The sequence below is a fragment of the Rhamphochromis sp. 'chilingali' genome (genome assembly GCF_963969265.1).
Source record: "Rhamphochromis sp. 'chilingali' genome assembly, chromosome: 9".
NCBI lineage: Eukaryota > Metazoa > Chordata > Actinopteri > Cichliformes > Cichlidae > Rhamphochromis > Rhamphochromis sp. 'chilingali'.
The window spans coordinates 8,729,159-8,744,501 of record NC_137936.1 but is presented as its reverse complement, the minus strand read 5'-3'; the positions used below and the strand labels follow the sequence as shown (position 1 = coordinate 8,744,501).

The 15,343-nt window shown below is 41.1% G+C and overlaps 1 protein-coding gene across 3 annotated transcripts; it reads right to left on the bottom strand.

The window, feature by feature from the left end:
- Positions 1 to 1,031: 1,031 nt before the first annotated feature.
- Positions 1,032 to 14,894, bottom strand: lrrn1 (leucine rich repeat neuronal 1). 3 transcript variants are annotated; one of them, XM_080891640.1, is made up of 2 exons: positions 14,417 to 14,894; positions 1,032 to 4,199 (listed from the first exon to the last, which is right to left on the bottom strand). In XM_080891640.1, the coding sequence occupies exon 2, from the start codon at positions 4,050 to 4,052 to the stop codon at positions 1,899 to 1,901; it is 2,154 nt and encodes a 717-aa protein (XP_080747766.1). In that variant the 5' UTR covers positions 4,053 to 4,199; positions 14,417 to 14,894; the 3' UTR covers positions 1,032 to 1,898. The 3 variants fall into 3 exon arrangements, with proteins under 3 accessions (XP_080747766.1, XP_080747767.1, XP_080747768.1); XM_080891641.1 differs by lacking the exon at positions 14,417 to 14,894 and adding an exon at positions 13,685 to 13,823; XM_080891642.1 differs by lacking the exon at positions 14,417 to 14,894 and adding an exon at positions 8,954 to 9,015.
- Between the last annotated feature and the right edge of the window lie 449 nt (positions 14,895 to 15,343).

Sequence of the window (15,343 nt, the reverse complement as noted above, 5' to 3'; positions counted from 1 at the left end):
CCATTGTTTTTCCCCCTGCAGCGTAGGAGATTTGTCTCCATTGCAGCAATAATTGAGGCGAAAAGGGGCGGAGAGAGCACGCAGGAGAATTAACATGTTGTCAGGGGAGACTAAACGGAGATCGTCTGATTGCACCACAAGGCCCAGAGCTGTCAGTCAACATCAGAAACAAACAGAGCTTCAGGACTCCCACCGGAAAGACACTTTTTCTAGACACAGAGCCATCCCATTTTGGATTTGCATTGCGATGTAGTTCTGGACCTCGCTAGGACAGTGCTGGGCTGCACATTACTCAACATGAATTTCTCTGTTTTGTTTTGTTTTTTGCAGAAAGGGCACTGCATAATTTTACTGACGGAGAAGCACAGATGATGCTAATAATATTCCAGCGAATGAAAATCCAACATGGCACACTGATTAATAATTTTCAGCCTGAGAAATGATGTATAATTTATGAAGCACAACATGCAAAATGAGAATATGAGACAGTTGGGTAATTATTAGAACGGTTGCCTGGTGGAAAACAGTGCTGCAGCCTTTACTGTAATTGTTGATTATCCACAGTCCCCATTTCCTTTGGTTTGTCTCGATTATGTTATACTTCCTGGGGTGTTTTCTTTCTATTATGGACTTGGGAATGCTATGGCAACAAAAACATCCACTGTCTTGGGTTTGATTGACTAAATTCTTGGTTTTTCAAGTTACTGTACCTACTCTAAGGCATATTGTGCAGTAATTATAGTCTTCTGAGAGAAGAATTTAAATTGTTCTATGATAACTGCATCTTCAATTTTCTTCCCATCAACACAGCCCAAGTCTAAGTGTTGACAGACTTGGGTTACAGCCTAACACCTACAGCTATTCTCATCATACTGATATTAATAAAACCCAACATAGGATATTAATAGATGATGAGTTTTCCCCTTTAAGAATAATTTCGGCTGTTAAACCTTTGCTTCGGTCTGTCATTCATCAATTAATCGATGGCTGCATGCACCACACAATGGTAAATGAATGGTATTGCAATAAAAAAAAAAGGCTTGGTGTTGAAATCATGGTTTAGAAAATGTGAGGAAAAAAGATTTTATTTAACTTGTTCCTCAACGAACAACATGTTGGTGTGTGTAAACCACAACAAAACCAGTGATTGTAGACATATTATAGCAAAATAAGAAACAAAGTATTTAAGAAAGTTAAAAAGCCTTACATCTAGTTACCTAGTTTATAACATTCATATTTCTATTGCTGGCTTACAGCAGTGGCTCTGCAAACTTAAACTCTAAATTAAACATATGGTTATTTTAACGGACAAAAAGAAACTTAAATCATAGCTGATACAACGTTACGGAAGAATTTCTAACATTATTCAATAGACAGTATATCAAGTCTAAACATACTTTGTCAGCTTATATTTGAGTTGATAGACAAATTAGTATATATATATATATATATATATTTCAGTGCACAACAGTCAACGGTGAAACTGTTTTACAAGAGAAAGAAAGATTACAGTCTCTAACAGTTTTGCCAGAGAAACGAATCAAAAACATCTTGGATTTCAGTTTTTTTTCCTTTGCTCACGCGTACCGAATCCGTGACGATGCTCATGCTGTGTTCATCGAAACGAGTACTAAAAGTAAAGCACAGTGACTACTAAGTCCAGGAAGCTAAACAAAGCTGCCGTGTTGTGTGTCAAACTGGGTAAAAAGGCAGTATGCTAAACTAGAGATTTGAAAATGGCGGTTCATCGCCCACTTCAGTCTGAGAGAACAAAAAATAAATAAATCAAGAAACAAGAAAAGGAAAAGGAAAAAAAAAATGCTCAGTTCACTTTTACACAAAGAAGCAAATATGTATATTTGTGCTCCTAAAACAGTGTCCCACTTGCAAAGCTGCTTTCACCACATGTAATAACTGCGTGTGGTGTCCACCTGGCTGGGTTTGGTCTCAGAAGAACCCTCTTTGTCCTTCTCACTGTCTGCCTCCCAAAGATTGATAAGGGGGGGGTACAGCTCATTTAGTGGTATTGATGAGGTTTTCTGCATATACTTTTTCAGGGAATGGTGATAATTTTTCCTCTTCCACCTCTTGGCAATGTAGACACCCAGGGAGGCCAGGCTGATGACTGCAAACATTGATCCCATGACTGCTGCAAGAGCAGTGTTGGTCCCTTGGTCTGACATTTCAACGGCGAAGGTAGCCTGCTTTGTCGTCACATTAACGCATGACTTTTGCGTTTGCTGGTGGATGTTTGAGACAGTGAGGCACACCTCATACTCCGTTGCTGGCTGTAAATGTGTCAGGTTGTATTCATGAACATCCACGGGTACTCTGGCAGTGTAAGTAATATGTGGGTTGTCTATTTTCATGGTTGCAGATGACCACTTGAGGTTAGAGGTCATTACATTGGAGTTTATTTTCCAGGCAACGAGAATTGAGTGAGATTCGGTCTGTTTGACATTGATCTTCATAAGCTGCGTGCTGTCTAACAGGGTGCCGTTCACCCTTATGGCAGTCACTCTAGTGTCAGCTCCCTCTGAGTTTTCGGCCACACAGGTATATCTGCCAGAGTCTTCTACTTGGATATGAGAAATTCTCAGTGTACCTTCACTACTGAGGCTGTACTTGTCAGATATGGTGTCGATGGATATCTTGTTTCCCATGGGCGTCACCCAGTAGATTTCAGGCTCTGGCTGGGACATGGCTCTGCAGTCCAAGTCCACAGTCACTCCAATGTCCAAATTTTGGTGGCTGGGGAAGGTATCGTGAGAAATCATGGGCAAGCACTGGTTTGCTAAGTTATTCTGCAAAACTTCACGCACATGCATACCCCTGAACTCTGTTGGCATGGCACAAAACATGGAAAGAGGTTCCATAAAGCGGACTGTTGTTTTGTTGGAGCTCATCCACTGGATGACACAGTCACAGCGCAGAGGGTTGCTATGGATGCTGATCTCTCGTAAGTTGGGCAGTGAGTCCACTGTGGACTGATAGAGGGCATTCAGAGCGTTATTGTTCAGCATAAGGCTCTCCAAAGCTGGAACATCACGAAAGGCCTGGCGGTGGATGTAAGAGAATTTAGGGTTGTTTGTAGCCTCCAACTTAGTGAGTTCAGGAAGATTATCCAAAGCATAACGGTCAATTGAAACTAGCTCTCCCATGTTGTTTATACCAAGCTCCTTCAGTCTCAGGATGTTCTTGAAATCTCCTTCTTGGATCTTGTGCACTGGGTTTTTGTTCAAATCCAAGAACTTAAGGTTAGGTAGTTTCTGAAGTGCTCTCTGAGGAACTCGGACAAGCTTGTTATCATAGAACGAGAGACTCTCAAGATTGTCAAGTCCTACTAAAGCATTTCCAGGAATGTCTGTCAAATCCATTCCAGCCAATACAAGGCTTCTCAGATTGCCCAGTGGTTTGAAATTAAAGTCCATTATTCCAACAACAGGATTCTCCCCAATCATTAGGATCTCTAGATTGGGTGTAGATTCAAACCACTGGCTGTTGATGGTCTTGAGTTTGTTGGAGTTGAGGTGAAGCCTGAGCAGATTATGGAGCCCAGAGAAGGCATTGGCAGAGATCGTGTTGATCTGATTATGGTTGATGTAGAGTTCCTGCAGGTTGCTGAGATCCTGCAGACAGTAATCGGGCATTTCAGTGATCTGGTTCTCCTCCAGGTGAAGTGTGGTGAGCTGGGACATATTGGTAAGACCAACATCTCGAATGCTACTGAAATTGTTCTGGGATAGGTCCAACTCAGTTAGGTTAAACAGCTGCTCTAGCTCCTCACTGGTCCTGGCAATATAGTTGCTCTGTAAGAGGAGAACCTGAGTGTCACTGGAAAGATTTCCTGGAATGCGTGTCAGACGAAGATCATTGCAGTCTACAGTGATGGCTTCTCTGTACGTGGACTGGGGGGTAAACCAGGGTCGGATCTCACACACGCACAGCTGGGGGCACTCATTGCTCTGGACAAAAGATAACCCTGCTGATACCAGGATCAGGCCAATAAACACCTGGCCCAGAAAAAGGCAGTCTAACCTCCATCTAGCCATGATGGAGAGGGACAGCAGGTGGGTCCAATGACTTGGGAAAACGGTGTGTTACAGTCATCAACCAGACTTTCCACAGATTATGTCCTTAAGTCCATGAAATCAAATGCTCAGGAAATTCACAGCAGGATCTTTGAGTTTCAGGATAACCTGAAAAGAAGAAGAAAACATGTATGTCATTATACTGAAAATAATCTCCATCTCATTTTTAGAATATAAAGGGTTGATACTTTTTAGCTAGCTTGTTATCTTGGCCCTAAGATTTGAAAAGACAACACCAGTACCGGTTTGTTGTCCAGACTGGAATAGCAACTATTTCCATATCCAGACACTGGTGCTAATTCAAGCTTTACAAATATCTTTGTTGCCCCGAAAATGGATCTTAGGGTGTATCCCCACTATGGGTACTGTGTCCGAGCACCTCTGATCTTTGTACTGCACTCCAGAGTTCTTGAAGATGTTGGCCCAGATGATGTTCAGTTGGACTTGAGCATAGTATACACGTAGTGTGATTACTGAGCAACCAAACACAGAACCCAAATCCTTCCTCAATGACAGCTGCCCTTGTAAAAATGAAGTAATTAACAAATCTATAAGGCATGTGAGAGGACAGTGTGTCACTGCTTCCAAATATGGACTCAATTAAGCCACAAAATGTTAAAAGAAAATCAGAAACTTCCTTAAGCTCTGCAAGAGCACTTCTCAAAAGCGTGAATGTGCGTGGGAGAGAATGGGTTGAAATGCTGAGACAACGTGAAGTGTGCTCAGGCCAGAATCATTAGGTGCAGTGTGAGCACTTACCAGTGGGGGGATGGGAGGAGGGGATAGCAATTGTGCTTGGGCAAGGTACAGGTGCAACTGAGACCAGCCTAGTATATCCTTAATGACTTTTGTGCCTCTCTGACTGTTCTTTTTGCATATCTCACTCACTATTGGATGAAACATGATACAGAAATTTATGTTAAAACTTAAGTGAGCCTATATTATAACATGGTACATGGTAAAGATTATACCCGCTAAAGATCAGTATTGTTGCTGCCGTGGGCGTGTTAGTATGCTGATATTAGCATTTAGGTCAAAGCGCTACTGTGTCACAGTACACCTCACAGTTACCCCGACATGGATGTATCCTCTGCTTAATCTTGTTATCTGTAGAAATTAATGAAATATCAAAGATCGTTAATGTCTCTCATAAATGCAGCAATTACACAAGACAGAAGATTAAGTAAGAACAACTGCCTCTCCACTATCCTTGTGAGACTTGTCATTATTTGCAGCATCAACAGTTTTGAGAAAATGCAATTTCAGCTCATTACAATGCATGCACAAAACACTGCTCTGAACTACTTGGAAACAGCTCATATTCCATCGAGGGCTTTCATCTCTCCAACAGGCCCATAAGGACTCGATCATTAGCTTCTCCGAACATCATTACACCCTGTGAGATATTGGTACATGCCAAGCCTCAAAGAAAACAAAAAAAAGATGCACTGCTTAATTTTTAATGCAGTGTCTTCAGCATTCAGAATTTGGGGCAAACATGAAAAAAAATGATTTCAGCGGGCCTAGGATTTTTTTTTTTCACAAATAGCTGAATATAGAAAGAAGAATGTCAAAAGTTTATTTGTTCAGCTCTAACAAGGCTTAAGACTACAAATTCAAGGAGTGGGTTGTTAGTTGTGAGAAGAAGAGAAACCTTGATCTGGCCATGCAGTCGCTTTGTTTAAGGAGTAGGAGCTTTAAGTGGTGTGATGGGCATCTGCTAGCCCATATGGCAGTAACACCTACTTCACGGAGTTGGAAGATAGAGCATTAAATCTGGCAGCTTTTACTTGAAAGCACTGCCACGTTTTAGACCCCTCATTGTGTATGACAGCAAGTGAAATACAGTCATTACATTTTTATCTAGGACTGATAATGCTGACTTTGGTGTGGACTTCAATATTGCAGCTACCCTACAGAAACTTTACTCTGACTCCTTGACTTTTCCACTGGATGAATTCAGATTATGTTGGTGATGCTCCAGGCAGTTCTTTTAGTGCACCCACGGTTGCTGTTTTGAGTGAATTGTCTCAATAATCATTGGATGCACTGCCAATAAAATATATCTAACTTGCCCTTTTGCCTCTGGAGATGAAATGTAAGATTTTTTGTGCAGCCACAACTTTTTAAAATCCAACGCTGTTTTTTATTCATTTATTTGTCGAGTATTTTCTCTCAAAATCAGACACAAAGGTAAAGAAATTCCCATCAGCTTCAGCTGTGCTTACTGCCTGTTAGCAAATGCTAACATACTTAAAAGCTAAACTAAGATATGGGAAGGCTTACCAATATGATAGCTATGATAATACTACATTATCATTGTCTCTGTTATTAATGTAAGCACATCAACTTTAGCACTTGGCTTAAAGCGATGCTGCGCAGCTTTACATTCAACATCCTTTCTTCTATTTTCGATTTGTTTACATCTTTACAGCACAAATAACTATTGTCACTGCTGTATCTTTACTAATGCTAATTAGTAATATTAGGTTGTCCTCAGTGGTTTTTCAGTAAACCACAGAGACACTTAAGCTACCCCCTAAGTTAATTAGGTCTATTTAGGACTCCACCCACCCAGTGTAGAGCCACACAGCAGCCTTCACAATGGTTCCACCTTCTTTGTGGTCAACACCAGCTTAAGAAGATACCGCTTAAGAGGCTTTTGAGCAAGAAAGCTGAGTAATACATCTGAATGCAAACTGCCTGGCAACAGCACCAAGGAGACAGCAACGCGACTCTGTTCCGCCTATACCAGGGATTCCCCTTGGACAGGGCGGAGCATTGGTGAGACAGATCTTGTTTTTAAGCTAAAGGCTGGTATTTTGTGACGATTGCTGCGTACGCAGTCGGGGTTTGGCAGATGGAGATGATGAAGTGCAGATTAGCTGGGTGTAGTGTACTGGAATCAGACCCAGAGGAGAGAAACAGGTCACTTGGCACTTTAATTAATAGCAGCACATCAGTGGAATCTAAGACTAGAGAGCGCGAGAGCAGCGTTAATGCACGGATAATCTCGTTACAGAAAGAATTGTTTAAGTGCTTGTTTGTCACTTGGTCAATGACTAAATGTTCTGTTGTTATACAGTATTTAAAATGATTTAGCTGAGTTCATGGGAATATCTTCAGAAACATGGATAAAGATGATGACAGTATATGTAACCTTTTTAAATTTGTTCTGTAAATATTGAAATTGTTTTGCATAAAAGAGCACAATTAATGATAAAGGTCCATTCTGACACTGTTAGATCAGTGTCATCCTAATGAAATGACGTGTTTCAAAGCAGTGTTTAAATCCATATCCACGACATACAAAACATGTTTAAAATATGCCACACATCAACATTATAAGGCAGATGTAGGAATATATTATTGTCTGCCCTCCTGTATTTAACACAAATGGGGATAATCTTAAATTCTCCCCGCCTGCTGAATGCTGACAACTTTGTCAGCTTTGTCCTCTTTATACAATGTAAGATTAAGAAGTTTCTTATCCCTTTTGGTACTGTACATAAAACACAACTAATACTTTAAATGCTGTTTTGATATATCTACAACCATGTAAAAGGTGAAAATTACATAAATATCAGAATCCTGATTTTTTTTCCAAACACAGGGTGAAAGATGTCTGGGGCCAAAACTGATAAAGGTTGCACAAGTCAATTGTGAGCACAAATACACAGGGAAGCTTAAAGAACCCAGGAGGTGGAGGAAAAATCAACAACACAACAGCAAAGGCAGGAAAGAGGAAAAACCAGGTTTTAACCACAGGTACCTCTGAACCTGTGAATGGGACACTTGAACCAAACGCCACAGCTTGAGATTTCAGCTCTGTCACCTCAGACATTAATAGCAGTTTGTTATGAAGTGTTTTGTGTCACCTTCTCATCACACCGATGGGTAGGTGTTTTAACATCACAGCTCACAGAAATGCATCGGTAACCTGAACTGCAAAACTTCTCAACTCTTCGACAGACACACATTTATTTTTCATTAGTCTGCTTGACTCTTTTTCATTTCAGCTCTCATGACTACTTTTACTGTATAATTACACATTTTACCCACACAGGCACACTTCAGATAGGTTTCAATGCAATGACTGCAAAAAAGAAAAAAAAGATCAGTTTCACAATTCCTTCCACAGGAAACTGAATGATTTTCTCTGCCACCTTCATCATTAGTGGGTTAAGTCTATTAATACAATATCTACGCAGTTAGCAAAGTGATCTTATGGTAATCACAGCAGCCCTTAGAGTGAAGCCAGATGCACCTATTAACGCTAATGGGGGATTGTGGCTTGCTTTCTAAATTTCAGATCTTGGCAGTGTCCTTTAATGATTCATTTCCTGGGATTTGACAAAATGCATTAAGCTCATCTCGTGGTAGGGCAGAACTTTTTCATAGTGCCAAAAGAAATTAACTTAATTACCCCAGGTGGGCACAAACGGACACCTGTGAAAACAGCTGCACATTATCTATGGAAGACTTGATTTCTGCTGTGCAATGCTCTGGTGAGACACATCACAAAGACAAGACATTATTAAGATGAAATTTAGGCATTTGTTGGTTATTTAAGCTGTGTCTAATGCAAAGCACATCCATCTTTTGCATCACAGTATCTCACGGTTACTCAGCTTCCTCCTTTCAAAAAAAGTGAGCTGACCCCGCCGTTTAGTTAGCCCTCAATCCACTGATACCTCAGTGGATACTCAAGCATCACAACAGGGCGCATAGCTCACATGTAGATTACATAGAATGTGAAAAGGAGGCTTTTATAACATTTGTTCAAATTGTTACATGCATAATTAAATTAATAAGTACACGCAGGTGCCAAATCATGTTTTTTTGTAACTCTGTTTCCTCACCTTCCTGTCTTCTTTCCTGTCTTGTCACTTTTTAATAAAGGCAAAAGACAAAAATAAATCTGAAAAAAGAAAGAAAAAAAAAACAATTACAGCTCGTTTTCACCAGCTGCACATGTGTGCTTCAATAAAAGCTCTCAAAGATTAAAAAACATACAAAAGAAAAGCTGAAACCAACAGGCAATTTATTAATTTGTTTCATATGCTCTAAATCAAAAACATTTTAACGAATAATTTCCCCATTGTTATTATGATGGGTCCCATTTATTTGGCTAACTTCGAAGCTCATCCACTTAGCATGGATAGCGGCAGGTACAGAGTCTGTCAGTACAACAGAGTCTGTCATGCTGTAAAAGCCGACCCCGGTCAGTTTAGAAACTTTTGATGCAATACTTAAAATTTCACACTCTAATGGGAACCGGGACACATGGCATTTACATCTGACCTCACACATCCCTAAAAATATCACATTTGTCTGCAGGAACTGGTGAGCCACAGGTCATGACCTGGCTAATATGCTAAGACTGTGTTTGATAATGCATCCAGTTTCCCTGCATCAATATCTGTAGAACGTGTCTGTGATGAGCACTTAATCGTGGTTCCTGTGTGTGCAGTGGAATATGTCATAAAGCAGCGGTCCACAACCTTTTTTGCGCCATGGACCGGTTTATGCCCGACATTATTTTCACGGACTGGCCTTTAAGGTGTCGCGGATAAATGCAACAAAATAAAACCAGTACCGGTACCGAAAAAAAGAAGATTTATTCATAACACACGAGAAAAGACCCAGGAAAACCGAGTTAACGATAAAAACGATAACAAAATAAAGCTGAAAACCGATAAAAACCCTGAAAACCACACATTTCACACCTGAGCCTCAACTCTCGCGGCCCGGTACCAAATGACTCATGGACCAGTACTGGTCCGAGGCCCGGGGGTTGGGGACCGCTGTCATAAAGTACAAAAGGTCTCTCTCTGAAAACGTTCAAGCTACTAAATTATGATGTCTGTCTGATTGCATTTTTCCCCTTAAATGTAACATCAACTGAGCGTAACATGCGAAATATGAAAAGGAGATTTAATAAATGGATAACAAGAGTTTTGCATTAGGGCTCTCTCGGGAGCCTGAAATAGAACTCTCCCTTCTGGTCCAGGTTCACCTTTTAAGTTTTACTTTATTAGTGTGCACGGATTAAAAAGACAAAACAAAACAAAAAAACAGATAAAACAGAAATGAGGGAAAACAAATTACAGGCGGAGCAGGTGAGATAAACAACCCCAGGGTGGCTATAAACACATCATGACACAAAGGGAACCAAAGTGAGGTGACAAAAACACTCCTGAATTAGATGAGAGAACCTGAGTGACGGGAAGCGATATGTTCTACAAATAACACAACAAGAGGTCGAAGTGAAAAATATAATCTACCTAAAATGTCAGTTAACAAAATAATGATAATTATATATTATAATAATATTGTATAATGTAATAATAATAATGGTTAAACCTTCCTCGGTGGCTCTTGCAATGTAAACTTTTTATTATTATTATTATTATTATTATTAGGATGATGAGGTCATCCGCACTTTTCACTTGCCTTCCTTGCAGGGTCTCAAATAGCCGGTGTTACGTACACGTTCATGTATTTTTGGAGAGCACTGTGACAAATTAGTCACCATGCTGGATTTCTGCCATATATTAACATATGAGCAAGTGTGAAGGCTCAAGTGATTTCATAGCAGATGACTCACTTTAGGGTTTCCCTGGCTGGAAATGACAGGGCTACTTCATCACCAGGAATGTACGCATTATTTATTTTACAACAGCTTCATTTCTACACTTCTTAAAATTGTTTCACCTTCAGCCAGAGAGCCCACGATTTCCAGTGTGTAGAAATCTGCATTTAGTGCATTTGATGCATACTGCAAGTCTGAATTACACAACAGAGTCTCGGAGGAACAACAGTGAGTGAGATCTTATAGTAAGCGGGACATGCAGACGTTGAAATGGCACAAAACAGGCGGTTTGAACTTGCTACTGATCCCAAAAAAAACCCCCAGTACAGGATAAATTACCCAGACAAAAGCTGAAACGACTAAACAGTCAAATGAATAGTCAATCAATAGAAAATTAACCAGAAACTGTCTCCAAAGTGATGATTTAAATCTTAGCTAACTGAATATATTTGGGTTGTCACCTCTGAGGATGGAAAACGATAATTGCCACTTTTTAAACCAGCTTTTCCCCTGACTTTTAAAACAGCCGATGAGAAAAATAATAGGGAAGAAATTTTTTAAAATAAAACGTCTCCATGGACCGAATTAAACTTGAGCCTGTTTATGGGCTTTTTAATAGCAAAGAGAATGACAGATATCAACTTTGAAGCAGTAAAGAGTGACAGTAAAGCTGCAAGGACATTAGTGCTGATAATTATTTTTAATGATGATCTTTGTTCAGTTACTGATGTCACTTTTGTCTACTTTTTTCTCACCTCTACATATGTATCTATTTATGGGAAGACTAAAAGCAATTCACCAATGACTGATGACCTGTTATAACTGGATGATGTTCCTATAAGCTACTGCTGCAGCAGCAATGTGTTTGTTAAAGATCTCAAAGTGCTGACTGAAAAAAGTCAAAAAGGACTGTGCTTTTCATTTAATTTCCACAAAAGTCACAGTGACACACCTTCCTACAAATGTTCTAAATATCACCCGACAGGTGTATGAGAGAACACAGTGTCCAGTGCTGTTGGATCAGCTTTTAATCAGCCAAGTCACTGGTACGAAGACTGTGTGATGTTGGATTGCTGCCTTCTGCACGCTCTAGCCTGGCAACTCCTGTCAACTTTGCCAAAACTACACACGTCTGTTGCGGGCTGCTTACTGCTGTGTTCTACGTTTTATAAAGGAAATCAGTGGATAACATCAAAGCCTGACTGTCCTGAAAAATTCCAGGGTTTTTTGGGGGGAGAAGAACTTTTTCTCTTCTTTTTTTTTTTTTTTTTTTACCTTTTTCATACTTTGTTTTGTCAAAGCTTTTTTTTTTCAGGTCTTCCTCTATGATCCTAAAGACTTCTTCTTCAACTGTGATCTCACCAGATGCACAAATGTTTTATTAAACTCTTACATGTGGGAATACATGCCATTTATCTGGTCAAAGAGGAAGTGATAAGAGCATAAATGATCAAAGCGTGCAAATATAAAATATGTTTTATAGTTACAAAGCTGATTAAAGGTGCGCACCATAAATTTTACACATGGATTTCAGTTTATGGACACAAAAAGCTTTACTTAGCTGGGGAAATGTGGCAAACAATATATTTTGTAACTCTGAAACATGCTTTTGAACACTTACATACACAAAAAAATCCCTGATATCAAGCTACATTCTGGGAAAAGCAGGATGCTGTGGTTTAAGCGCTGATTCACATGAAACTGAGACTGAAGGTCAACAGAAGAGTCATTTTCTGCCATCATTTTTTACACCAATTCCCTTAACTGCACTGGGTGCAAGGCAGATATTCTAGTAAATACAACCTTTTATGCTTTTGTTAATTTTACAGAAGCTCTCCAGCAAAGCTATTTTAGAATTTGGAAAGCAATCCCAGAGCTTCCTGCTATGACGATCCTACTTTCACCAAGCTGGTAAATCTGCCTAGTTAAAAGCTTAAACTGCACCTGTGACACCTAACCTGCAGCACTTGGAGTTAAATTATTTCAAAAGATGATGTTAGTTGAATGACAGTTAAGTGTGTTATGTAAGCAAATAGACTCTTTCCTGTCAAGCCCCTGACGGGTCGGAGAGGAGTGCTGGAAGAAAAGGAACAACAACAGGACAAAATAAGTTTAAAAAAAGAAAGAGAGACACTGAAGACCAAAAACAGCTGTCGCAGATTTTCACTATGATTAGCACTCAGTTTCCATTCACTCCAACCAACTTCTGTTATCACTCGTCTGTTCTCCACACTGGGACTTTAATAACACACTACCACCTATCACTTAAGCCCTCCCACCATACCATGCACGCAGCCTGTATACTAATGTCTTTACCAAAGTGTCTGTGGAAGACAAAGCTTCAACGCCTCAGCCCTTCTTACAGGAATAATAGTGAGTATTTATAGACTCGGGACCTAACTGTCGGGGGTGGGGGCTTTAACCTCCCTCCCATGAGTTTCGATGTCTCCTAAAAACCCTACACAGAGATAGATGTAGAGAAAGACACCTGCAACATATGCACAGTAGGAGACTCTCTCTCTCTCTCTCTGTGTGTGTGTGTGTGTGTGTGTGTGTGTGTGTGTGTGTGTGTGTGTAAAAGAGAGCCTGGTGGTGTGTGCGCACTTTGTCCATGTGAGACCAGATGCTCCCTTGGCATGAAAAAGAAAATCAATCAGGTGATCCTGCCTCATCCAGCTCACTCGGTTGTGATGAACGATTTGACCTTCTGTTTGCTTTGCAAATCTGAGTGAAAGAATCAACTGAAGAAGGCCAAGCGAATGTCCAACCTTTAAACACTATTAACTCTACTAAAAAAACTGCACAGAGAAGCCTCTAATGTTAAATTGCTGAGGCGGCACTTTAATTTGACCCACAGCTCTCTGCGAGGAAACACGACTCTGGGCGCTTTGGGTTCGGGAAGAGGCCATAGACAGCAGAAATATAAATAATAATAAAAATAAAGAAAAAGTGAGGCGATTACGCAAGACTCCACGCATTAAAACACTCAAAAACAAACCTGAACTCTCTACAGCGAACCCCACGTCTGCCTGAAGTTTAGTTGAGTGATGCAAGGAAGCGGCAGCAGTCTCCCGTCACAAAAGCGCAACAGCTGCAGCGACACAAGCAGCGTTTGTGAGCCACAATGGACCCCCCGCTAATGCAACCCCATTCTCAGCACAGCATCTTTCGCAGTGGGCCCCCTCCCCTCCCTCATGAGGAGACTCTGGCGACTATTTTTCTCTCTCGCTTAAACCGGAGGGATCGAGACATCTGCCGATACACTTTAACATTAATATGCAAATCACATCCACGCGCATCGCCGAGCACGCCGCACGTAGCCCCCGCTGGCACGGCAAGTGCCGCAACGAGATCAAAGTTTGTTTTCGGTGGAATAAGATTCGAGGCGTAATAAGAGTCGAAACGTGTCGTGCACTGTAAGGTTAAACGCTCTCACGTGTGTTCAGAGAAGACTGCAAACCTGAACTGATGGGCTGAAACCAGACTGCATGCATAAAAAAATGCCCTTGAGTGCGTCTGCATCCTAAATATACCCAAACTCGTTGCGTGTCTCTTGCAGGGGGAGACGGATATCCACACTCTGTGAATCACTACACACATCAAACATCACTAATCTCTTTCTGGCATCTTCGTTTTCATTTCTTTCTTATAGAAATTACAGTTCATGAGAGGAAACTAACGCGATAAAGCAGAGGGAACCTCTCCTTCCCCTCCTCCTGTCGGGTCTCACCTTGTTGGCATTCCAGTCTGATGTTCCCGAGCGCACGGGGTCCTTTATCCAGACACACGCGTCAGCACACAACAATAAACGCCACCGGTGCCAAGTGAACGGGGCTCATCAAACAGCGTCCTAACACATATTCCGGTATCCCGGTGGGTTCAGCTGGCAGCTGTTTACAGCGATTTGTCGCTCCGAGTATCCGATCAGTCCCAGGGCGCCTCGGAGAGAGGCATGGTGTGGTCTGCACAGAGATCTTGAACCTGCTGCAACCCGCCACCGACTGCGTTGTCGCTCCGATATTCCTCCGCTCTGCCACAACCACTATCACCACCGCCACAGCCTGCACCTCCTCCTCCTACGGATGGGAGAAGAAAAATTATAAAAACACCTGGCGCTGTCCAGACCGCTCAGCTGATTACCCAGCAGGCTATTGGCTGAGAGCGCCTGTCTGTCACCGCCGGCCAAAGCAAAGCAGAGCACCATCTGCTCCGGGCTTGTGATGAGAACAAAGGCAGGAGAGGGCGGCGGGGTGGCGGAGCATGGGGCGTGGGGCATGGGGGGAGGATGTGTGTGGGTTGGGGGTTTGGGGGTGAAGTGGTGGACCTACAACTTCCCCTTTTAGCCTCCTTTAGATGCAAACCTCGAAGACAATATAATGTGTTACTGGACACGGGAGAATTCTTTGGATTATTATTATTATTATTATTATTATTATTATTATTATTATTATTATTATTATTATTATTATTATTATTATTATTATTATGTTCTAAATCCGAACATCGACTCCTGAGTTGAATGTTCGATTCTAAAAAGGATTCTAAAGTTCCTAAAATAAGTTATGATACAGATATTAATGAAAACTCAGGAATATTTCAATTTTAGTGGATGGAAGAAATTAAGATGGGAGCCTCGTCATCATGAAAAATGTCGTCG